Here is a 25913-nt window from a genome sequence, read left to right as displayed (position 1 = left end):
AGGAATGCTGTTCCAAAGTTTACCAGCGAAAGGGATGAAGGAATAAAGATTATAGTTAACTCTTCAATAAGGAATTTGCACAGTATAAGAATGAGGTAGAGTAGAAAGTGGTGTGCAGCGGGGCTGTGGGAGGGGTGAAGGCATGCAGATAGCAAGTTTAGAAGAGAGTCAGCATGGTAATATAGATAGATGATAGAGACGCAACACTGCGGCCGAATGTAAGATGCAGAAGACTATCAGTATGATAAGCGCAGTAGATGAGGCGAAGAGCCTTTGACTGTACTTTGTTCAAGAGGGCTGCCTGCCTGTGTGGAGGCCACCTTATATGAAATGCATACTCCATATACGAGGGCGGACAAAGCCTTTACATATGGACGGCATATGGGAGGGGAAAAAAAAAATTTTACCATTAAAATCAAGCCATTCTTCCACACACTTCACAGGATCATAATGCACCATTTTAGCTTCAGTTAAGGAGAGCAATTTGATGCCTTTTCTTTGCAGACAAACAACATTCATACTGGAACAAGACTAATTGGGAATACATTAAATAATAATGGAAGGTAAAAAGTAACACAAGATGAGGGTACTATCTTTATGGTTTAATGAGACCCTTCAAGGTAAGTACATAAGAGCCTGACCTTCGATCGCTAATTGATCGACCGATTGAATGACTGATCGACTGACTGGCTGACTGACTGATTGAATGATTGACGTAACGGAGAGGTGATGGTGTCGCCCGGTGAAGTTGAAGAAGCTCTCAACGCGTCCTCTGGCCTCGTTCTGGGGGAAACGGGATTTCTTAATGGTGTGGGGGAATGACGGTGATCTTGATTGGAGAGGATGGTGATTAAGATTAATGGTATTGTTAACGATTAATTTTTTACGTTGAGCCTATGAGGCCTGCTGGTCGGACACACTCCATTATTCCACAGTGTTTTACAATGGCTCCACCTTGCTTTGGTCATGATGCCCCCTGCAGAGTTAATTTTTTATCATCTTTAGAATTTATAAAGAGACCGCCTGTATAGATGATCTTTAGGACAGCATGTGGGTAGTCTTAGGACACTCGGCGTTATGGTGAGGTGAATGGTTGTTATGGTTGCAGAAATGGTAGTAATGGTGGGAGGAATAGTGACGATGGTGAGGAGTTATGGTGACGACCATGGGGATGAATGGTGGTACTGGTCGGGGGTAATGGTGGGGATAGTGTGGAAAATGCTGATTATTGTGAGGAAAGTTAGTGGGGAATGGTGGGCATGGCGGAGGGGAACAATCGAGATGAGGATGGCTAAAGGTTGGGGTGAGGATGGGGAATAGTGGTAGTGAGGTTGATGAATAGTTGTTATAGTTGTGGTGTATATAGTGATAGGTGAAAAACGGTGGAGGTGGATAATGTTTATGGTGGGGCTAGAGAAGAGGTGGTGATAGGGATGGTGCAATTGGTATAGTTGGGGGCTGGTTAGTGGGGAGTAAGGAATAAAATGCTGCAACTAAACGATCCGAGATGAAGAAAAGCGATTGAGATGGAACATGAAATAAGTGTTTTATTATAAAACGGTAGGGTGATACCTTAAGAAAATAAGAATTAAAAGAATAAGAAAAAAGTTAGTTTAGGAAAATAATTTTGAGATTAAATAATATTAAGAAGTACCATTAGAAAAAATAATAATAATGTTGTTACTACTATTATTAAAGGTATTAAAGGAATTAGGTGATGTACTCAGTGACCCACTAACCGACATCTTTAAGATGTATGACTGGGCGGATAAATGGCAGATGGAGTTCAATGTAGGGAAGTCCAGTATTCTGAGTGTAGGTAGGAACAACCCCTCACATAACTATTGCTTAAATGACACTCTCATAAGGAGGTCTGGGTGCGAGAGGGATTTAGGGGTCTTAGTGAGGTCGGATCTCCGTCCAAGGGCACAATGCATTCAAGCTAGAAATCGAGGTAATAGGGTACTGGGATTTATTTCAAGGAGCGTAAGCAACAGAAGCCCCGAAGTCTTCCTCAAACTATATTTAGCATTAGTTAGACCTCATCTTGACTATGCGGTTCAGTTCTGGTCACCTTACTATAGAATGGATATCAAAATATTAGAATCGGTGCAGAGGAGGATGACTAAGATGATTCAGGGGTTGAGAAACTTGCCCTACGAGGAAAGACTCAAACAGTTAAACTTGCATTCTCTAGAAAGGCGAAGGGTGCGTGGAGACATGATCGAGGTTCATAAATGGATGAAGGGCTTTAATAAGGGAGACATTCATAAGGTTTTGTTGGTAAGAGAACCGGGTAGGACACGAAGTAATGGGTTTAAACTGGATAAATTCAGATTCAACAGGGACATAGGCAAAAATTGGTGTACTAACAGGGTGGTGGATGAGTGGAATGGGCTTAGCAGTCATGTGGTGAGTGCCAATACAATTGTCACATTCAAAAATAGACTAGATAAATTCATGGACAGCGATATTAGGTGGGGTAAGATACACGGGAGCTTAGGGTCAAAGGAGCTGCCTAGTACAGGCCTACCGGCCTCTTGTAGACTCCTGCGTTCTTATGTTCTTATGTACTACTACTACTACTAATAATAATAATAATAATAATTTATTAATAATAGTAGTAGTACTACTACTACTACTGCTACTGCTACTACTACTAATAATAATGGTAACAATAATAAAAACAATGATGTTGAAAAAAATATAGTACAGTAGTAATGATAATAAAAAAAAAAAAAAAAAATAATAATAATAATAATAACGACAATGCTAACACTAACAACATAAATAATTATATTAGTGAAACATTAGTAATAAAGACAAATCATTCATAACAGAAATGGCTGACACTTTGTTTTTATATTTATGACTAAACAGGTTCGTTGTTAAATAAAAGAGGAAGGGGGAAAAGTATAACAATAATATATATTTTTCATGTGTAGACATTTTAACTTCTTAAAATGCTGACACAAGAGTTTGATGAAATGAGTGTGCTGGGCAGGTATACAATCTACCTGCTACGCGCTCGCAGCATATGTGTGTGTGTGTGTGTGTGTGTGTGTGTGTGTGTGTGTGTGTGTGTGTGTGTGTGTGTGTGTGTGTGTGTGTGTGTGTGTGTGTGTGTGTGTGTGTGTGTGTGTGTGTGTGTGTGTGTGTGTGTGTGTGTGTGTGTGTGTGTGTGTGTGTGTGTGTGTGTGTGTGTGTGTGTGTGTGTGTGTGTGTGTGTGTGTGTGTGAGAGAGAGAGAGAGAGAGAGAGAGAGAGAGAGAGAGAGAGAGAGAGAGAGAGAGAGAGTTAATGGTATTAGTGAGTGAATAAATAGCATTAGTACCTACGCATAAAGGAATGAGCGAGCGAGCTACTTAATGAGTATGGTAGCAAACAAGCATTCAATTAGTAGCTAGTAAGTGTGTTTCTGATCGCCATGGCGAAGTGATCTCACCTGTTATTATTAGAGAGCAGAGCAAACAATGGTGTAGAAGTATGTGCATAGGGGGGGTGAGGGCGCTTATCTCCTGCCGGCGTCGTTCATCACCTTGGGAAGCCCCAGAATGGAATTGATGAGCTCAGAGTTCCGTTTGTGGGACACAACCCCAGCTGCCCACGGGCCCTTCACCACCCGGTAGATCTGCCGTGCCAGTTCAGCGATTGTCTGCAGGTAAGGCCAGGTGAGGGCAGATAAGGGATTGTGAAGAAAATGATGGATGGATTACGATTTCGAGAAGAAATGGGGTCAGTACACACACACACACACACACACACACACACACACACACACACACACACACACACACACACACACACACACATATTTGCACACACGGAGAGTTGCCGTGAATGGTGACAGCAAAGGCATGGGGTATGTGGTGTGTAAGTCTTAGCATTATTCATGGATCTATTTTAAATGAACTTTTTCCGATCGCGAGAGTACTTACTGGCGATTACGAGCCCGGTTTGTGCATGAGGCCGTGGTTAGTTTTACACACACACACACACACACACACACACACACACACACACACACACACACACACACACACACACACACACACGAACACTTATTGTGTGTGTTTGTGTTGGCTGGGGGTTCGTGCTTTCATCATCAAAACTAACAAAACCGATATGATGGATTTCCACAGCACCACCGCCTCCCTCCGCCAGCTCTGATAGCTGGTACTTATCCTCTGCAGGTCGTAGTGTCCACCAAACTTCTTTGATTCACTCTAGACTAGACAGTAAGCTGATCTGTGGGAAGTACGTCACCATAATCATCAATTCTTACATCATTCTTACAAACTCTTCATGTTGAGTGCAATGAAGTCCATTAGAACACCCCAGCAGACGCCAAAGGAACTGCATGTATACCCCCAAACTCCTCTACGGCTCCCCAATTAGGGCTTCGTCTATCAAAAAGACCCAATAATGTCAACCGGAGAGTCTAAAAGTTGAATTGCCAATTCTGGGAAGCTCGTACTCCACCTACGAGGGAGTGCTAGACCAGATGAATCTGTCCAACCTTTAGGACCGCTATAAATTAAATATGATGGGTTTCGACAAGTCGCTCCTCAAAAAAAAAAAAAAACGCAACCGACACTTGCTGTCACTCCCCCTCCCTTCTCCCAAACGACCTACTCGACACGACAACACCCTTATACCCATTCGAACACGCACAGAAAGATACCGAATCAGTGCTGTGCCGGCTATCTCGAAGTAGATTTAACGCCTCCACTGTCACATGACCACCCTACACACACACACACACACACACACACACACACACCGCTTCGGTAGCTCAGTGTGTAACCAGAGAGAGAGGTGCGCTGCAAGGCCTGGCAGGCGAGGTTCGAGCCCACCTCAGGACGAGATTTTTCCACTGACAAGGAGCAGTTACTGTCCCCATTTCAGCATGGGGAATGGGGTGTGTGGTGTGTGAAGGTCCCAACAGTACCCAGAGATCGACTAATGAACCTTGCTCTAATCAGGAGGTTACTTGCTTGCGAAGAAGAGTCCAGTTCGTGATGAGGCCGTAGGTGAAACACACACACCAAGATTCGCACCAGTCCTAGGGGTTGAGACCCTTCTGTCACTTGCCTCGATACACTGCACGTCTTCACCCTCACCCCCCCACCCCCACCCCCACCCTTCCACACCTCATTACTACCCACTGTACTGTATTCCACTATTCTTGTATTATGCAAGTTTTCAGCCTAAGGGCTGCTAAGCAGTGAATAAACCACCTATCACACACACACACACACACACACACACACACACACACACACACACACACACACACACACACATACACACACATTGACGGACTTTTGTAATCGTTCTTTTTAAAAATTACTTTCCTATTGAAGGATTCATGTTTCCTTAAAACAATCTGGCCACATTGATTGTTAAATACACATAATGCTTAAAGTAATAACAAGAAAACTTTTAACTGCGTTCAGTGTGTCATCCTGAGCTATGTGAGTGGCATACGCCTTGTTAACATTGCAGGCAACAATCACAATGGTATTAGTATAAAATGCAAGTTAGATAAGATGAAAACAACGAATGTATGTTTAGCGATGAGCAATGCGCCATTATCACATAGCATACCCCTTCACCAAGTCTCACCTCACGTTCCTGGTACTTGAGCTCTTGCCCCTGGGTGCCCTGGGTGAAGAGAGCGGCGATTGCCACCACCATGAGGACAGCCATGAACATGGATTTACGCATCCTGGTGTGAAAGAGTTTAGCTATAAATGGGCGGGGAAAAAATTGATGAAATGAATAAAGGACAACGTGTGTGTGTGTGTGTGTGTGTGTGTGTGTGTGTGTGTGTGTGTGTGTGTGTGTGTGTCTGTATATTTCGAGACACTTTTCTTCCTTCACACATTGAACCAGCTGGTTCCCTCGGTCACATTTTGCAGGGTACAGGAAATGTCATTTTCCTTCCTTCGCCTCTCCTCTCCTCGGAAAAGAAAAGTTTTTACTAAGTAAAACACCTTTATACCTCCATCACCCTTCCTTTACTGTCTGATAATAATTAACCAAAATAATATTCTTCATATTTCCTCCTACACAGATTCCCATTAAACTAGCAAACAAAACATTTTTTTTTTATCGTGCGAGCTTGGTAACTACTGATATTATCTCGTTCTTGAATCGTTCATTTCTTGAAATGTCCTCAACGTGTTAATATTTAATGTTGTTTTCCCTGTAGGAAATTGCTGTTGATGTAACAGGATAGGCTAGTTTGTCGCCTTTTATTTATCTAAGGAGTCTGGGAAAAAATATGCTAAATTATTTCCCAACGCACCTTCTCCCTACCTTCTTTCCTTTTTTGTCTTTCTCCCACTCATTAACTCGGGATGGAAAAGGAGGCATATATGCATTAAGAAACTATAATGGGAAAATGTTGAAAACAAATGCTAAATGAGACGGCAGATTAAATAATCTTGAAATATTACTGAATGTTGTTTTTCTTCGGAATGAGACTACTGAGAAAGGGACATTAGAGACAATAAAGATTACTTATTTAAAGATACTAGAAAAGGAGGTTTGTAATCATTACCCAATGAGAATAAATAATACCAAATGATGACGAGTCACAAATGAAGATCTGAAGACTACCAAGAAACACAAATGAATATGAAAGAGGACAAGAGGGAAAAGGTTGATAACAAAGCCTCAGAGGAGATGGATACATACTAACGAAATCTTGGTACTATATGCCACCACTACCGCCACCACTACTTACTTGAGTGTGTTGGGGTGTCGTAGGGGTGAGCTGATGAGGCTAAGAAGGACGAGGACCTGATGGTGAGACACCGTTGCAGCCGCCACCATATATACCTGCCACGCCGCCCACCTGCGCGCTCCCCACACCACGCCACGCCTCCTTCTTTCAGTTCATCCCATCTCAACCTGCTCTCAAACGCCCCTTACCACTCTCATCTGGGCCCCCCCATCCCTCACTCTCACCACAACTCTTTTCCCATCTCCTCTGCCCCGGTATTCTGCCTAGCCCACTAACCGGTGTGGTGAAGCGTAATTTTTTTTAACATGGATTTTGCACACTAACGGATTATCATCGCTTCCTTTCCTTCTCTTCCGCCTCCTGCTTGTCTTGACTACACCATCCTGAGTCTTTAAAGTTTAGAGTAATAAAAAAGTTTAAGTTCAAATGTTTCTTCAGCTTCATTTTTTTATGTTATTCATATTTGTATTTGTTTATGCTTGCTTATCACCTTATCTATTTTCTTGTTTGTTCAAATTGATTTATCAACTAATTATATTATTAATAAATTAATTCACTCATGCAGTCACCTTTTTAATCTAATTATGTTTGTGAATATAATTCTTTTCTGTATATATCTCATCCACTCGAATTTTTTTTACTTGAGTTGGCCGGCCCCAGCCATTAGAAGCGCAGTCGATTCTTTTTATATATTTTAAGGGGCTGCCGTGATATATAACTTTTGCTTGGCCAATGGTGTACCTCTTGACCAAAGTCACTGTACTTAGGGTTGATTGAAGGTCTGGACAGCTTGTGGGTAATATTTCGCTCGTCGGCGATAATTGAAAACTGTCAACTGGAGCGATATAATTTACGCTGAGGTATTCAGGTTCACAACGTCCACTGGCTGCCTCCCAATCGTCTTATTAATTTAATTTCCCTATGTGAGCTTTACTAATGCAACATTGTTTTTGTTATATATTTACTACTTTTTATATACGACTTTTCTCGTTTTATTTAGTCCCATTTATGTATCTCTGAGCTTCTTGTGTTTCCTTACTTATTTCATTTGCTCTCCTCCGTGGTCTAGTGGTCAGCGTGCCTGGCTACCACTCCGCGGGCCCGGGTTCTAATCCTGGCCCGGGCAATCTGCCGCGTATTTTCTCCCTCCTCGCCATACATTGTATGTATATGACTGGGATTGCCTTACGCCACTACTTAGCTTTTCCACCATGAACTCAGTGACAGTAATAATTTGGCTTCATGGTCTCTCTTTACTCAACATATAGGTCCATACCTATACAAACCATAATCACATTTTTAATAGTAGGATCTCTAGTCTCTACATAGCTTACCTTCATGTAATCATCCTTCAGAACTTCATATATAGCATCACAGGTTTCTGGAACGATAATGGACAAACTTTGCTTCGAAATCCTCGTCCTGTTTTAAAGTGATGTGTAGGAACACCCAGAAGCCAGATATCTGAGAGTTGCCTCTACACGTGCTACTGGTGCAATGCTTTGCCTCATATTTGTCTCTTGCCTCTGTATGTAGGTTTCCACATTCGACAGTAGAGTATAAAAAAAAAAAAAAACTGTTTATGTTCATCCTCATGTAATTCCGAAACAAATTTTCATTTTCATCCTGCAATTCACGTAGGATTGTCACAGAGCTTCCCATTACCTCACGTCTTTGCAACCACTCCCGGCACCAGACACGTCTCTGTGATCTCTTGTTTTTCTTTTTGATGCAGGCACCAATTATAATGGTATAGAGTGTTATCTTCTTTCGAAGTATGGCGCGCACCATGGTGATCGTACCGCACTAAACCACTAACTCACAACCCCTGCTTACGGCCGACTAACCTCCAACCACCACACTCAGCCGTGTGGACACCTTCGCGGGCATAGTCTGCAGACTTTGCCCGGTTAGGGCACAGCCTGCCGGGCACAGCTCGACCGTGTGGACGTGGCATAACCCCGTGGTGCTCGCTTCTGACGTCATCTGCGCTCATTCCCGCTTCCTATCGTGATCTGGTAACAGTGTTTGCCCGACGGGCAGTGCTCGATCGTGTGGACGTGGCTTTAAGTCATATTTACCTGTTATTTTATTTATTCTTTATTTATATATATATATATATATATATATATATATATATATATATATATATATATATATATATATATATATATATATATATATATATATATATATATATATATATATATATATATATATATATATATATATATATATATATATATATATATATATATATATATATATATATATATATATATATATATATTATATATATATATATATATATATATATATATATATATATATATATATATATATATATATATATATTTTTGTGTGTGTGTGTGTGGGGGCATGCCACACACTGAATTCTTTTACAAGTATTTTATGTTAAGACTATATCGGAATAGGTAAATTTTATGCGAATGGAAAAGTAAGATTAAAATATTATTTTGATAGCATTGGTCAAACCGTTTATGGTGATATAATGTTAGGTTAGAAGTATTCAAAAGAATGGAATTAAGGTTAATGCTTTTGATTTTTTTTGTATAGCTGTATTGTGTAATATCATCCAACTTAGAGAAAAGCATTTTAGAAAAGTAGGTAATGAAAAGGAGTATTCATGGCAATGTTCATAACAACTATTAAGTTAGCTTTCCATCACAGCATGAATTAAATGTTATTGGAGAAGGTATGGGAAATAAATAGCATGCCATAGTGAAACTATTAAGAAACTCGCTTCACATTTATACCCTGACAGTGCCTTCCCTGGGAGTGGACCCCGTACGCAGGATGACTGTGAGAGGCGTTGGTACAACGTACAACAAAAATCAAAGCCTCGCATTGCCAAGTACATGAATGAGCAGCGGCAGACTGGTAATTTTTTTGAGTTGTTATGTCTTTAAATGTAAAACTTATATTAGTTAGTTTTTTTCGTGCTCACAGAATTCTATACTGGCCACAAATAATGCCTTTATTTCAGCTTAAAGTTAATACGTTCATAGCAGTGAACTGCATATGTGATATGTATATATTTTTTTAATGTTCATCTGTCAATGACTATCAGTCTATCTAAATACCTTGGCTATCTTCCCCCAATGAAGGGTTGTAGCCAAGACAGACACAAACTCACTCACACATTCACACTCATGTACATCACTGTCTCAGCTGCACAGCCCCTGAGGGAGTAAAAAAAATGCCCTCACTGCTCTCACTGTGCGGGGGATTAGCTGCACAGTTCAGACAGGGAACTTCCACACCAAGGCTTCACAGCATACACTGGTTTACCCCTGCCCCTTCATAACAATGACATTTCCCCCCAGCACCTGAGTGCCCCACATGTGTGGCACCACAGATGCGCAGGCGCCTACCTAACTATGACATTAACTGTGGTAGATAAACTGGTTTATGACATCATAGGCTGCTCGTCTCATGTATTCAAAGGGGAACCAGAGCCATTCAGCATTGACACAGCTGATGATGTGCTAGGGATAGGACAGCAGCAGCAGCAGCAGCAGCAGTCAAGCAGCAGTGAAATATTGACTGGCCTGTATGTTTGTGGCAAAAACTTTTATATTCTCATTAAAACAATTTATTAATCACTTTTAAATTCATATTCTTTGTAGATACACACTTTATCAGTCAATTACTTTACAACCAATAACAAATAGTGGAATATTTATGTTAATAAGTAATATTTCACCGTTATGACCCTATTTCTTCAACTACCTATTTAAGTTACATGCATTAATCATGACTAATATATGACCCTTTTTTTCAGCTCTGCTGCTGTATCGCTAGAGACCGTCCCAGCACATTGTTCATTACTTGTGGAAGAGATACCATCAGCTACTCCGTCAACAGCCACTGCTTCAACATCTTCTGGCACAATGACACCTGCCACTGCAAGGGATGACAATAAAGCTGCTCCACCACAATCACCACCTACTTCATCGGAGTTAAGATATGCTTTTCATAGGGCAGCAGCATAATTTTTTTGTGCTGGGGCTGAATATTACTGCCTCAAGGCTATGATTTTATCACAATTTTTTTTTTATTTCTGAGGGGGTTAGGGTGGAAGGGATGAAAAAAAAAATCTCTGCTGTATTTCGACAGAAATGGTTAGCAAATTCATTCAAAGTACAAAATTTACCAGAAAAAAAAAATGTGTGCCATTGTGAGTTGGTTCACTTGAGATTGGGCATCTACTTATTGGCTCGACTGAAGGAGACATATCTTTGTATGTCGAAGGGCCCTGGTTCAGCTCCCACAGCCAGCACTCTTTAATTAACTCAGATTTTTCTGAGTTCCCTAGATTAAGTTATCAGTGTTTAACGAGGAGATTTGCACCGGCACCCAGTTCGGGGTGTTACAAGATACTTTGTTACAATCAGGTCACTTGGTAAAGTCTGTTCACTTAAGTCCGACCCAAGCTGACAACATTAACCTAAGCGTGTTTGCAAGCTGAGTGCTAATTGGCTACTGCTATGGCTTCCAAATTTTCTTTAACCTCTGTTTGTGTTTATCTCACGCAGCACTTTCTGCTAATCTGCACTGTGCTTACGAACACGCTTAGGTGTATGTTGTCAGCTTGTGTCAGACTTAAATGAACAGACTGCAGTCGTTGGTCACCGGCAGAACCTGAACTTGCTGATGTACCAGCCCAGCATGCTGACCATTCAGGTACGGCCAGGTTATGCAACTGAAGGGTCTGTAAATCTCAATATTCTAAGGAAGTAATTGTGCAAATTTGATGCTTCAGAAGCTGACGCACATAATTTGTATTAAATTTCTGCAAGGAAAGCACAGTGTGTATATCATGAATTATATGATGAAGAGTTAATGACAAATACCTTCAAAGAGAATTGATAAATAATTAAATCACAATCTTATGAGAATACTGCTATTTATATCACATATTTCATAGTATGTTATCATAGAAATAAAAGATGCTGAAAACTGGACTCCACTACTTTATTGAATATATGAGTAATTATATACTAACTTTGTAATAGAGCCAAGATAAAAAAGCTATGTTTTTCTGTGGTCATACCATGATCTCATGAAAATAAATAGGTTGACATATATAATTAATTACTACGTATTTTGTTATGACGACTATTGCACGTTAATACCATAGCTTTGAATCCAATGATGAATATCTTCAAGCAAGACACAAATAGCAACAGATTGGTCACCAGTTCACTCAGTAAACACAATAGTCCAGAAAAGTATACACTGAATTCAAAATAAAGTTGTTTTTCCACCTGGAACTTTGTAAATAGAAACCAAATAACAAATAAAAGTACAGCTTTCCACCTGGAATAAAGTAAACAAACCAAGTAACAAATAAAACTACAATTTTCAAAGAAGTGCAAGGCAGGCGTCCGATTTAATCCATTTCATCCATTTGTGAATATGTACATAAAACTTTAGTAAGAGCAAGTTATTACAGTTATAATTACCTTTTTTTAAGTATATGATCATAATTACCACAGGAAGTCCTCAAAATGTCACTTATTCCATTTGTGACCAGCATCAATGACTGGAGTAAGAAATAAATACATAAATAACTTTTTTTGGCAGAGAAATACAAGAACATTCTACTACAAGAAGGCCTTCAAATTCCATTTAATTTAATTATGTAAGCAATTTTCAAGTAAAATAAATACACAACTTTTACATAAAACTCAAAGAAGTACAAAATTTTACAACAGTTAATTACTTCAGGAGATATACTTCACAGTCTTCACCACATAAGTTTGGTTAAAAGATAAACTGACCGCGAACTCACTAGGTTCCAACCTTTAGTATAATAGCTGTAGCTGAAAAGTAGGGGGGTGGGCAGTACTGGATATGCTGTCCCCCCACTTTGAAAAGTGGTGGGGACTTGTCCCCGTGTCCCCTCCCCCCCCTGAATGAGGCCCATGGTTACGATGGAGGCTGGACGTTTCGCCTGTATGCCAGTTCGCCGATACCCGCGAACTGTCTTATTTCATTCACCAGCAAAATGTCCAGCAGGACGATTCGCCGGTGTGCCAGTTCCCTGATGCCGTCTAAACTCTAGAAACCATGAATGCATATGTTTACCTGATACTGATGGCACTGGTAGTAAGAATGATGATAGCATAAGATAGGGTTTTATTTTCTTTAATTGTAAAAACACACGCAGAAAATAAGGGAAACAGTAAAAATAGTTTTTTTCCATCACTCAAGAATTATTTGTACGTAGACAAACACTTAAAGATATCACGCACTACAATTTTCTACGTATCTACTTTCTTCCCATTTTCTCGTACTCATTCTTTTATTTTTCGTAACTCATTTTTACATAAATATTAACATAAATATTTACGCGATGTGGTCGCGTCGATCTTTCGTTGCTCCTCCCTCACACTCGCAGACGTCACTAACAAACTTGCTTACCACCATTACCTCCATACGAATGACCGGCAGAAGTAATTTGTTTTTTCTAACTCGATTTTAAAGCACAACAATAATTATAAATCATATTCTAAATTACATTTTAATGCAATCTTAATGTCATCTTTTTCATTTGCATGTGTGTACCTTTCTTCTACAAATAAATGTTTTTTTTTCCCATGTTACGTTTTCCTTAACTCAAATATCTCACATTTTAATCAATTACAAAGGCATCAAACACTAATTGTATGTACAAGCTATGTAAGTTTTTTTCTCTACTCACATAAACTGCTTCGTTTTCCTTTGGTGCTATTATTTTCACATAAGTGCACTCTATCACTTCCTCAACACCGGCAAGTTGGTAAAATTCTGCATGCTCTTCACGGATCTCCGCCCTATCAAGGGGAAACTGGATAAACCTCCTGATTACCTACGGGGCACTAAGGGCGGCCAGAGTTTCCGCAATCACCCTGCTTACACTACTTTGGCTTACCCCAAACTCATCACTTGAACACTGCTGCATTTTTCCTGTAGCCAAGTATCTTAAGTCAAAATCATTTTCAATCCCGGGGTGAGGGAATGCTCCCTTTGAACTGGATCTTGTAGCTCTCTTCTCACCAAATCAGTCACATATTCCATTCCTGCACGGTCTAATATGTACCTCTTGACAAGTTCATCATCGTTATACAGCTCCAAAGAGTCCTTTCGATCTATAAAAGTGCGGAGGTGGGCTAGGCGAGGAACTCCGGCGGCCATGTTGATATGGGTCTGGGTCTGGGATTTACTATGAACTGTCCTATTAAGTGTTTAGAAGTCCTCGCCAGCACTCCCAAGTTAATACCGAGGTTAATAGTAGGGATTAGGCTAATAGTTGGTGAGGATACACTTTGAGAGTGAAGTTAATAGTAAAGTCAAAAGTTAATATCAAGTTTAGTATTAATAGTTGACGAGGATACGGCCCCAGGATCCATACGAGAGCTCGTATGGATCCTGCATCAGTCATAAGTTTACGCGGGTTCCCTCATAAGTGCGGACGAGGGTCTCGCCCGCGCCGTGTGAAAGGGGCCTTACGAGTCACTAAACTATATTTTATGATTAAAGCATATAAAAAATCAATTACCCTCCACCTAAATCACTCCCGTCTTGTTACAAAGCTTTTTTCCATGTCATCACTACCATCAGTGACATTTGATTTTGCGGCGCCCATGTCATTAAGCCGCGAATTTTGGAAAATCAACCGCTTTGGTGCGAATCGCCATAATTCCCTTATTTTTGGGGCGACATAAATGTTTTTGGTATCAATCGACGGCAAAATAAAAGGGCTATATTCTTTAATAAGTGTCTGTGCTCAAAATCCGACTCGAAAGGGTAAAAAATCGAATAAATAAGCAAAAAACGGCTCTTAAAAAAAACAATTTTTGAGCTCCCAACCTTGAAACCCATTCATTTTTTGAAATTTTCAAAACATTTATTAAACAAATAATTTAGCCCTGCTAATGTGCTTTCCAATATGATGCATAATATTTCCCTACTCTCAGTAGTTCCGTTGCTAGAGCTCGAAACGTAAACCCTTTTGAGAGCGATTTTGACGAACTCCAGACACTTTGCCGTTTGTGTCCAGTGTGGCATTGCTATTGTCTCTAGATGACTGTAATTTGGCATGTAGCCCCTCTTGTCAATGTAGGTTGACCAGCTCGAAGGATTTGTTCATATGTCGATTCCAAGTTTGTCGTCGAGCCGTCACAATGTAGCCTGTTTTTCGGCCCTTTTGCCGCGATTTGGACACGTCCTAATTTTTTGCCTATAACTTTTTGTTTATTTATTTAGTGCTCTCCAATTTTTTTCTTATTATTAAGCTGTATTAATAGAGCTTTCATTTGCCACCAAGCACGCCTTCCTAGCTTCAGTAGTTTTTGCTTGAACTTGACCAGAATTCGCGAGGAAAATTCGCCGAATCTGACTCATTTCACGCGCCACGACGAAAAACCTTCCAGACGCCACAAAAAATAATATATCTGCATAAAAATTCATATATGAACACTTCAATATGTTGACTATATTGTTTTGAAATCATTTTAATATATATATATATATATATATATATATATATATATATATATATATATATATATATATATATATATATATATATATTTTTTTTTTATTTATTTATTTTTTTTTTTTAATTATTTTAAAACAATATAGTCAACATATTGAAGTGTTCATATAGGAATTTTTATGCAGATATATTATTTTTTTGTGGCGTCTGCAAGGTTTTTCGTCGTGGCGCGTGAAATGAGTCAGATTCATGAATTTCCTCATATAATTCATATATATATATATATATATATATATATATATATATATATATATATATATATATATATATATATATATATATATATATATATATATATATATATATATATATATATATATATATATATATATATATATATATATATATATATATATATATATATATATATATATATATATATATATATATATATATAAGTTACTATTGTTAGATAACCATTTCACTATATAAATCAACCTATATTAAGCGCCTTATAATACATTTTATTTCCTATGTTATTTAGTATTCAACCCTATTTCTTTCCATTTATGAATAATACATTTAATTTGCTTTCTTTTGATACCAGATATGTATGTATATATATATATATATATATATATATATATATATATATATATATATATATATATATAGATATATATATATATATATATCGAAGAGGTGGCCAAAAAGGGGGTCAATTACGGGAGGAGAGGTGTCTTGATACCCTCCTCTTGAAAAAGTTCAAGTCGCAGGCAGGAGGAAATACAGATGAAGGAAGATTGTTCCAGAGTTTACCAGCGTAAGGGATGAAAGCGTGAAGATGCTGGTTAACTCGTGCGTAAGGGATTTGGACAGTAAAGGGATGAGCTTGAGTAGAAAGTTGTGTGCGGCGGGTCCGCGGGAGAGGGGGAGGCATGCAGTTAGCAAGTTCAGAAGAGCAGTCAGCGTGAAAATATCGATAGACAGGGGCGTAGCCAGGATTTCAGTTAGGGGGGGGGGGCAGAATCTTTACCAGTCTGTCTCTCAATACTGATATGGATCTACACCAGTGGTTCTTAACCTTTTTCATCGTATGACCCCCTGAGACTCTCCAGGGTATTGCCGTGACCCCTATAATAAATTTTGTAATGGTGACCTTTGTGTAAAGGTAAGGTAAAACGAAACTATATGAAGATACTGATTTATAGAAAATATTACAAATAAAAGACCTTGATAAATGCCACAGATCCCCTGCAAGTGCTATTTCAAAATCCATGGAACTAATGCACATAAAATAAAACCTACTTATTCAATCAGTGGAAGGATTGACATTGTTTTGCAATCATAAGTAACATCAAAGCGAGAAGCAGTGTTCAACAGGCAACACCTCATGTCGCTGCCAATCACAAGTCTACTGGGTGCCTTCGCTTTCAGTGCCATCATTGATGAGAATCCAGCCTCGCAGCGATAGGTCGAGGTCCAGTATGGTCAGTGCACGCACCGCAAGAAGAGGATAATCGTCCTTCAGTGTCGCCAAAAATGTCGGAAGTTTTTGTTCAGAAAACCAACTTTCAACTGAGTATCCTCACGAGTTTGAAGAAATTCTACCTTCGCAGCAACATCAGTATCACAGATGGCACTGTCCTTCACCGATAAGGGTCTGGAGATCCACGCATCAGTACAGCGGTCATCCAGTCCTGAAAAGTAACTTTAGATGGCGTCATTCACCGCCAGAAGATGAGCTGAGATCTCACGGAAACTGCATTCAGATTCTGCCATAGAATCTAGGATAGTTGTCATCTGAGGGAAGAAAGTTGTGTCACTGTCTAGAGCTGAACTCTTTTAACGTAAAGTTGAATCTTACACTTGAATATCGCCAATTTGTCACGAACTGTGTGCAGCATTGCAAGGTTTCCTTGGAGTGAAATATTCAGAGAATTCACTTCAGAGAAGAAATCAGCCAAGTAGGCAACCTTTGTTACGAAACAGTCATCTTGCATCATTTGATGAAGATTTTCTTTTGAGGTACGACCTTGTTGCAACAGCATTGTTATTTCGTCTCGAAGTTCAGCACGCGATTCAGAACTTTGCCACGTGAGAGCCAACGTACCTCCGTGTGAATCAGGAGAACAGAGAAGTCAGAGCCCATTTCTTCACAAAGCACTTTAAAAATCCTTGAAGTTGTTGCGCTCCCTCGGATATAGTTCACTATCTTCAGAACGTCAGTGAGCACTTCTTCAAATCCAGGTGGCAGAGTCTTCATCGGCAAAGCATAAAGATGAATCATGCAATGAGTGAAGGGGACATGCGGAGCGACATTCTTCATGAAGGCTTTGAACCCGGATTTGTAACCAATCATGGAAGGAACCCCATCTGTACACAGACCGACAAGTGCCTTCCAACTCAGCTCATGTTTAATAAGGAGAAAGGCTTCTAGGATTTTGAAAATATCCTCTCCACGAGTTGTTGTGGCCACTGGCTCAGAGTACAAGTACTCATTCTTCATACCTTCCTTGTCAAGGTAGCGAACATAAACAATAAGTTGGGAACATGAAGCAACATCTGTCGACTCATCCAGTTGCAAGGAATAAACAGGACTACTCTTCACAGCACTCACCACTTGCAGGGGAATATCCTCACTCACGTCCGAGATCCTACTTTTGACTATATCATTCAAAAGGGAAATTGCCCTCAACTTAATTGCTGTTCTACAAGAATCACCTTCGTTGCTTCCAGAATGCAAGGCTTAATCAGATTTTTACCAATTGAATGAGGCTTCTTGGTCTGCATGATTTTTAGAGCAATTCTATATGAAGCCTCCAGCGCGCTCCTTTGTTCTGACGAGCGAACTGACCGGTGGAATCGATGCGACTGGCCTTCATAGCAGCTTCTTTTCGCTTGAAATAGTCCAAGCTCTTGTCCACCAGTTGGCTATGGTAAGACTCAAAATGAACCTTCAGTTTGCTTGGCCTCATACTTTCATGACTCAAAACCTTGGTGCAACTGCTGCGCCTTGGGAGTCACAGCCAAGGGCGGAGCACATACAGATCTCGCCTCCGTAGCTATGATCTGACTGACTGACTGATATTGTGGTTGATGTTTTCAGCAGCTGGCCGCTTCACATACATGAAATAAATTATTTTCTCCCAAACCCTCCGCGACCCCTCGAGAAACCCCAAACGACCCCCCCAGTGGGTCACGACCCCCGGGTTAAGAACCGCTGATCTACACTATTTGGGCGGTCACAGCCATGCACGGCATGTCATTCTCGAGAACTTCCAACAAACCCACCCAAAAAAAAAAAAAAAAAAAAAAAAAAGTTGTTCTTGATGGGGGGGGGGGGGGAGGGGGGCACGCGCCCCCTGTGCCCTCCCCCTGGCTACGTCACTGTCGATAGAAGATAGAAGGAGAGGCAACATGGCGGCGGAATTTAAGAAGTAGAAGACTATCAGTAAGTGAAGGAGAGCTGATGAGACGAAGAGCCTTAGACTCCACTCTGTCCAAGAGAGCTGTGTGAGTGGAGCCCCCCACACATGAGATGTATACTCCATACGAGGGCGGACAAGGCCCCTGTATATGGAGAGCAGCTGTCCGGGGGAGAAGAACTGGCGGAAACGATACAGAACCCCCAACATCGAGGAAGCTGATTTAATGAGGGAGGAGATGTGAAGTTTCCAGTTAAGATTTCGAGTTAAGGATAGACCGATGATGTTTAGTGTTCAAGATGGTGAGAGCTGAGTGTTATCGAAGAATAGGGGATAGCTGTTTGGAAGATTGTGTCGAGTTGATAGGTGGATAAATTGGGTTTTTGAGGCGTTGAAGGACACTAGGTTACTTTTACCCCAATCGGAAATGATAGCAAGGTCTGAGGTTAAGCGTTCTGCAGCCTCCAGTCTGGAGTCTTGTATTTCCTTTTGAGAGGGTCATCTGTTGAAAGTAGTTGAATAATGCAGAGTGGAGTCATCAGCGTATGAGTGGATAGGACAGTTTGTTATAGAAAGAAGATCAATGATGAATAAGAGGAAGAAAGTGGGTGATAGAACAGAGCCTTGTGGAACACCACTGTTGATAGGTTTGGGGGAAGAAGAGTGACCGTCTACCACAGCAGAGAGAGAACGGCCGGAAAGGAAACTGGAGATAAAGGAACAGAAAGAGAGATAGAATCCGAAAGAGGGCAGTTTAGAAAGCAAAGACTTGTGCCAGACTCTATCGAAGGCTTTCGATACGTCTAACGCAACTGAGAAAGTTTCACCGAAACGGCTAAGAGAGGATGACCAAGAATCAGTTAAGAGAGCAAGAAGATCGCCAGTAGAACGCCCCTTGCGGAGTCCATACTGACGATCAGATAGAAAGTTAGAATTGGAAAGGTGCTTTTGAATGCGTTGGTTAAGGATTGATTCAAAAGCTTTAGATAGACAGGAAAGTAAAGTTATAGGGCGGTAGTTTGAGGGATTGGAACTGTCACCCTTCTTAGGCACAGGATGTACGAAGGCGTACTTCCAGCAGGAAGGAAAGGTAGATGTTGATAGGCAGAGGCGAAAGAGTTTGACCAGGCAGGGTGTCAGCACGGAAGCACAGTTTTTAAGGACAATAGGAGGCACTCCATCAGGTCCATAAGCCTCCTGAGAGTTGAGGCCAGAGAGAGCATAGAAAACATCATTCATAAGAATCTTAATAACAGGCATAAAAGAGTCAGAGGGGGGGGGGGGGGGGTGTTGAGTAGGTGGAATTTGCCCAGAATCGTCCAGAGTGGAGTTGTTACAGAAAGTTTGAGTGAAGAGTTCAGCCTTAGAGATAGATGAGACGGCAGTGCTGACTTGGAAAGCACTAAATAAATAAAAAAAAGTTATAAGCAAAAAACTAGGACGTGTCAAAATCGCTGCAAAAGGGCCGAAAACAGGCTATTTTGTGATGGCTCGACGACAAACTTGGAATCGAGCTATGAACAAATGCTTCGAGCTGGTCAAACTATACTGCCATGAGGGGCTACATGTCAAATTACAGCCTTCTAGAGGCAATAGCAATACCACACTAGACAAAAACGGCAAAGTGTTTGGAGTTTGTCAAAATCGCTCTCAGAAGGGTTTACATTTCGAGCTCTAGCGATGAAACTACTGGGAGTAGTGAAATGTCATGCATCATATTGGAAAGCACATTGGTAGGGATAAATTATTTGTTAAATAGGTCTTTTGAAATTCTCAAAAAAATGAGTGGGTTTCAAGATTGGGAACTCAAAAATAGTTTTTTTAGAGTCGTTTTTTTGCGAAATGATTCGATTTTACCCTTTTGAGTTGTTTTCCTTAACCCTGTCGCTTATTAAAAAAATATAGCCCTTTCAGTTTGCCTTCGATTGATACCAAAAAACATTTCTGTAGCCCCAGAAATAAGGGAGTTATGGCGATTCGCAGCAAAGCGGTTGATTTTCCAAAATTTGCGGCTTAATGACAGGGCTGGGGCCAGTTTCCGGTCCATTTCACTGCTACCACTCATTCACAGTAGAGGGTAGCGACGTGGTTGTACATGAGCAAAATCATCTACTAGTTTCTCCAGATGAAATGACTTAACCATTCTCAGAAAAGGCAATGGGTAATGTGTTCAGGCTTTTGTATACATCAGTTATGTCATCATGTTTGCTTTGCTTCAAGAACTCTTGCTAAAAGAACTTGTGGAGCCAACATGACTGAATCAATGTGTTTACTATAATGGCTGGAAAACATATTAAGCTTTTCTTCAGGAGAGAGACTGGACAATATTAATGTTATTTCTAAACCTACGATCATATTCAGCAATGCACCAATCAGTTACTGGGAAATATAACTGTGTCTTCAACTGCTGCTTTAGGCTGATCTTTTGAACACATTCTAATTGTTGCGGTTGTTTTCCGAGAGTACTGTTTGACAGATAGCCTTTCAATCTACTTGATATGTGCTGCACTCTCTTGCTGCGGGCTGATCCCACACTTGCATTAACATCTGGCACATCTATTCCCATTTTCCTGGCAAACTCTCTTGCATCATCATATAGTTGATCAAAATCACTGTCACTTCTCATTTTCACCAAGTTTGCTCTTATTGCTGTTATCAGATCTAAAGCTCGAACAATAGTTAGTCTTCCTTCCTGAAGCTGCTCAGACAAAGAATTTGTTTGCCTAATTAACTTCTCAGAAATAAAAAGACAAACTATACATTTCCAAGATTCCATCTTAGATTTCTGACGAGAGGCTTCCATAGATGCCTCGTTGCTGGACTCTGACAAAGAAGTTAGTACAGCAAGAATGGCCTCATATCGATGCAAATTTTATGGATACTTCTGTACCAATAGAACCATCTTGTTGTCACAGTTCTCTCTAACTTTAGTATCTCCTGTTCAAGCTCTTTTTGTGACCTATCAAAAAGTTCATGTCTTGTGGTACTGTTTGAAATTAAATTATATTGTCTGTTCAGTTGAAAAAAAATTCACAAAGTCATCCAAGTTGTAGATACAGTTGATAATAGGGACGTACCGATGTATCGGTATCGGTAATATCGGTACTTTTTAACAGTATCGGTATCGGTATCGGTATCGGCTGATTTTCTGCCGATACTACCGATACTTGAAGGAGTTTTGTACGTCGCATCTCACTCGTTGCAAATGATTTTGTTCAACAGAAATTGGATTTTCTAAATTGTATAAAAAATATTAGAAAAGTGTAATTATCCAGTATCATGATACTACGTAGTTTGAAACTTCCCGCGATTTAATTTTCATCACTTTAAACGATAAGATTCATATTACTTTGAATACAAGTATATAATACTTGGTATACAGTATAGCCTTTGGTACCGCGGACGCGTACAATACAGGTTTAGTAGCTTTGGCGCGGGATTGGCAGAACCCCTTCACTCGCCTCATTTGCCTGCCTCAGTCAGTTAGACGGTCGCCCCGCAACGGGGCACGCTGCCAGGGCTGCCTAAATGTACGGCAATTAAGGTAAAGCTAACCTTGCTGAGTCAACTAGACCTCACGAGTAGGGATTGTCGTTTTGGACCTTTTTCTTTGTCCCGGGATTCCGGGATAAAATTAGCCCTAATCCCGGGATCCCGGGATTTCCCGGGATTTTCAATTGTCTAAAATTGCACATTATACCTAGTTTCACGTTCAGATTTTTGATGTGCTTAACATTAATAGATATGCAAAAATATTACTGTAGATTGACTGTCTTATTAATTCCACTTAATATTTAATTCCAAATTTTCAGCATACACTTTGTTTCTCAACAAAGTAAAAGGAATAAGAATAAGAGCTAGTATATGCTGCGTTTACTACTTTTTTTTCTGCTTCCGAATTCCAATGTGAATGACAATGTGAATTATAGTTCATTATCGCTGATAAAGAAAGAAAAAAAAAACATTTGTTTCCATGTATACCCAGTGAAATGAAAAGAGTACTTAATGACAGAAAATTTAATAAAAATAAATGAAGAAAAATTAAACGTATGCATTCTTTATTTATAATATGAACTAAATGATTAAGAAGTATCTCATAGAATAAGATCTTATTTAACACAAGCAAATTTCCATAAAATGAAAGCAATAAATGACAGTAAGTTTAATCAAATGAATGAATAAAAAATAAAACATACATGTTCTGCATTCCTGTGTAAACTAAAATGATTAATAAGCAATCGAGCATGTATGGAATTTTGATAATAAGATCATAAATAACACGAACAATTTTCCATAAAATAAAAACAATAATTAATGACATAAAATTAAATTAAATGAATTAATCAAAAGGAAAATTATATTCTGCATTCATATAGCATCTATGGGATTTCATGAAAAATCTTAAGTATCACAAATTCAACACACAATATGTTTTCAATCTCTGAAAAACAGTAATGATTAAATGTAAATGACAAAAAAAAAATTGTCAGATATATAAGGAAAAGAAAATGTATACTGAAATTTTCCATACATGAAAATAATAATTGACATAATTTAACAAAATGAATTGATGAAATATTTGCATTCCTCCTTCATATAAACTAAACTGGTTTCCTGATTTCAGATTTTAGGGCTTTAACCTATAACCCTGATTAGCTTTTCAAGCCCTAAAGAAAAAAAAAAAGAAAAAAAAAAAAGCTTTCCAACCCTTCCGGGTCTTGAAAGTATTTACATTTTTCCTTCACATAAGCTAAACTGGTTTCTTGTTTTCATAATTTAGGACGTTAACCCAGATGGGCCTTTCAGGCGAAAAAAAAAAAAATCCAACTCTTCCGGGTCAAATAAATGAAGGAAAAAAATGTATACAGAAGTTTTCCATAAATGAGAATAATAACTGACAAAATTTAGCAAAATTAATTAAGGAAATATTTGCATTCCTCCTTCATAAAAACTAAACTGGTTTCCTCATTTCAGATTTTAGGGCTTTAACCTATAACCCTGATTAGCCTTTCAGGCCCTAAAGAAAAAAAAGAAAAAGCTTTCCAACCCTTCCGGGTCTTGAAAATTAAACTGAATCTAAGAAAAAACTTTCCAACACTTGTGGGTCTTAAGAACTATACTGATTAAGATCTAGGAAGAATCTATGGAATTTTTATAATAAGCTCTTAAGTAGCACAAGCAGTCTACACTTTTATCACTTAAACGGGTCCTCATTTTTGTGACAAACAGTCCAGCTGCTGAGAAGGCCCGTTCGGATTCCACTGAGGTTGGAGGAATCGACTTCAGCGAGTTCAGTAAATTAGTAATATTGAGTGTTCTGTCACCGGTTGCTTCAAAAACTTCAAGTTCTTTGCCAAAATATTTACCAACACTAAGGCTACCTGACACTGAGGACTGAAAAGATTTTGTCTTTGACCGAATTGCAGCTTCCAGCTTTTCATTTAGTGTCATGTTCTGACGAACTTGAGTACTATGCCCTTCTTCCTCAGACTCCGACCAATCAGAACCAGACTCTGCTGACATCTCGATTTCAAACAGCCTTGACAACATTTTCTTCGCAAAACTTACTAGAGATGATTTTTTGGGAAAAGTTGGTAAGCCGAGTATGCTGGCATGAATATTGTAACGTTGCCCAGCATTTAGATATTGGAGTAGTCCCACCAATGTTGTACTTCTCCTCTCGTTGATCCTGTTGATCAACGATTCTTTCATCTTTTTTGCAAATACAGAATTTTGTTCAATAAGCTCATTCAATTCGTTGATGATAAAGGTAAAGACTCCTTCAGCACTTAACAAAGTTGCATCACGACTGCATAGTCTCTCAGCTCCAGCTTTTACAGGTTGCAAAGCTAACACAATATCATTTAATGCTGTGTATTCTCTGTCAGTGATGTCAAGTTTTATTTTGTAGTCTATTAGAGTTTTGGCAACTGCTGATTTAATTTCTAGAAATCTGTCAAGCATGGCCAAAAGACTATTCCATCTAGTTTTAGAGTCTAAAATTAACATCTCGGGATTTCCCGGGATTTGCAAAAATATCCCGGGATTATTAAACCTTGAAAATTGTCCGGGATCCCGGGATCCCGGGAAACAAACCCTACTCACGAGGCGCCTGCTCCCTCGCCCCTTGTCGAAACTCATGGGGGTGGGTGTTAAGACTTGGGTTAACCATGCACTGCTGCCTCTTCGCGCCGTATAGGGTTAATATGCGTTTCCGCGGTGCAGTGGTAAGCACGTCTGGCTACGGATCTATGGACACCTTTTTTCAGGCCACCACTGATTACTTTTTTTTTTCTTCCCTTCTATGGTGGAAAAACGAGTAGTGTTTTTTTTTTCTTTTCTTAACATTTGATATTGCCTTTTAGCTGCTGGAATTGTTGTATAAAAATTAATGCACAGGTATCGGTATTGGTATCGGTATCGGTATCGGTCAAATATTGGGGTATCGATATCGGTATCGGTATCGGTCAAAATTTTAGTATCGGTACATCCCTAGTTGATAAGCACCAGGTTGAGTCTATGTGCATAGCAGTGTATGTATATGACATGGGGAATTTTCTCTGCAAGACGGGCCTGAACTCCGGAAGCCCATCCACTCATGACGCTTGCTCCATCATAGCACTGTGCAATGCAGTCTGACATTTCTAACCCCATTTCTTCTATTTTATCAATTATGAAATTTGCCAGAGATTGTGCATCTAACCTTTGCATGTAAAAATAGGTGCCACAGCATCTCTCCTGAACTACTTCACCATCAAAGTATCTGATGATTATGCTTAATTATTCTTTTCGTGGCTGACCTTTTAGGCGGTGGCCGAAGTGATACCGTACTGGACCCACATTCGCCGCGTGATGGACGACGCGGGTTCGAATCCTTACGCTACCACTCGGATTTTTCAGTCACCGCCGAGTGGCTTAAAACTACCCACATGCTGTCCTGAAGACCACCCATCAACCCGGACTCTAGAGGAAGCCGTCCAAGCGAATCAAGAACGAGTTCCGGGGGGCAGCATGAGCCAATGCAAGATGGCGCCACTATAAACACTCACCTGCGCCAGAACGGGCTGGGCCGACCATCAGGCCCCACCTGGAAGAAGCCTTGGGCCGACCATCAGGCCCCACCGGGAAGATGCCTACCGGCGCAATAGGCAACAACGTAAAAAAAAACAAAAAAAAAAAAAACATCTACTAATATGGAAAAATATTTAGCGTTCTTTACCTCTCCA

At 39.8% G+C, this 25913-nt stretch overlaps 1 protein-coding gene across 4 annotated transcripts in view; it reads right to left on the bottom strand.

The window, feature by feature from the left end:
- Nucleotides 1-581: 581 nt before the first annotated feature.
- Nucleotides 582-25913, bottom strand: part of LOC126995690 (pigment-dispersing hormone 1 peptides-like) — a 103459-nt gene continuing 78127 nt past the window's right edge. For 3 of the 4 annotated variants that reach the window (XM_050855515.1, XM_050855510.1, XM_050855502.1), the window contains exons 2-4: nt 5628-5730; nt 3445-3654; nt 582-783 (exon numbers count right to left, since the gene is read on the bottom strand). In XM_050855515.1, the coding sequence (XP_050711472.1) occupies nt 3511-3654; nt 5628-5730 (247 nt within the window). In that variant the 3' untranslated portion in view covers nt 582-783; nt 3445-3510. Of the gene's footprint in view, nt 784-3444; nt 3655-5627; nt 5731-6753; nt 6920-25913 lie in introns of those variants that run through there. The other variant, XM_050855491.1, reaches the window with a different exon arrangement.

The sequence above is a fragment of the Eriocheir sinensis genome, chromosome 1 (genome assembly GCF_024679095.1).
Source record: "Eriocheir sinensis breed Jianghai 21 chromosome 1, ASM2467909v1, whole genome shotgun sequence".
Taxonomy (NCBI): domain Eukaryota; kingdom Metazoa; phylum Arthropoda; class Malacostraca; order Decapoda; family Varunidae; genus Eriocheir; species Eriocheir sinensis.
Note: the sequence above shows the minus strand (reverse complement) of the source record. Positions and strands in the feature narration are given on the sequence as shown.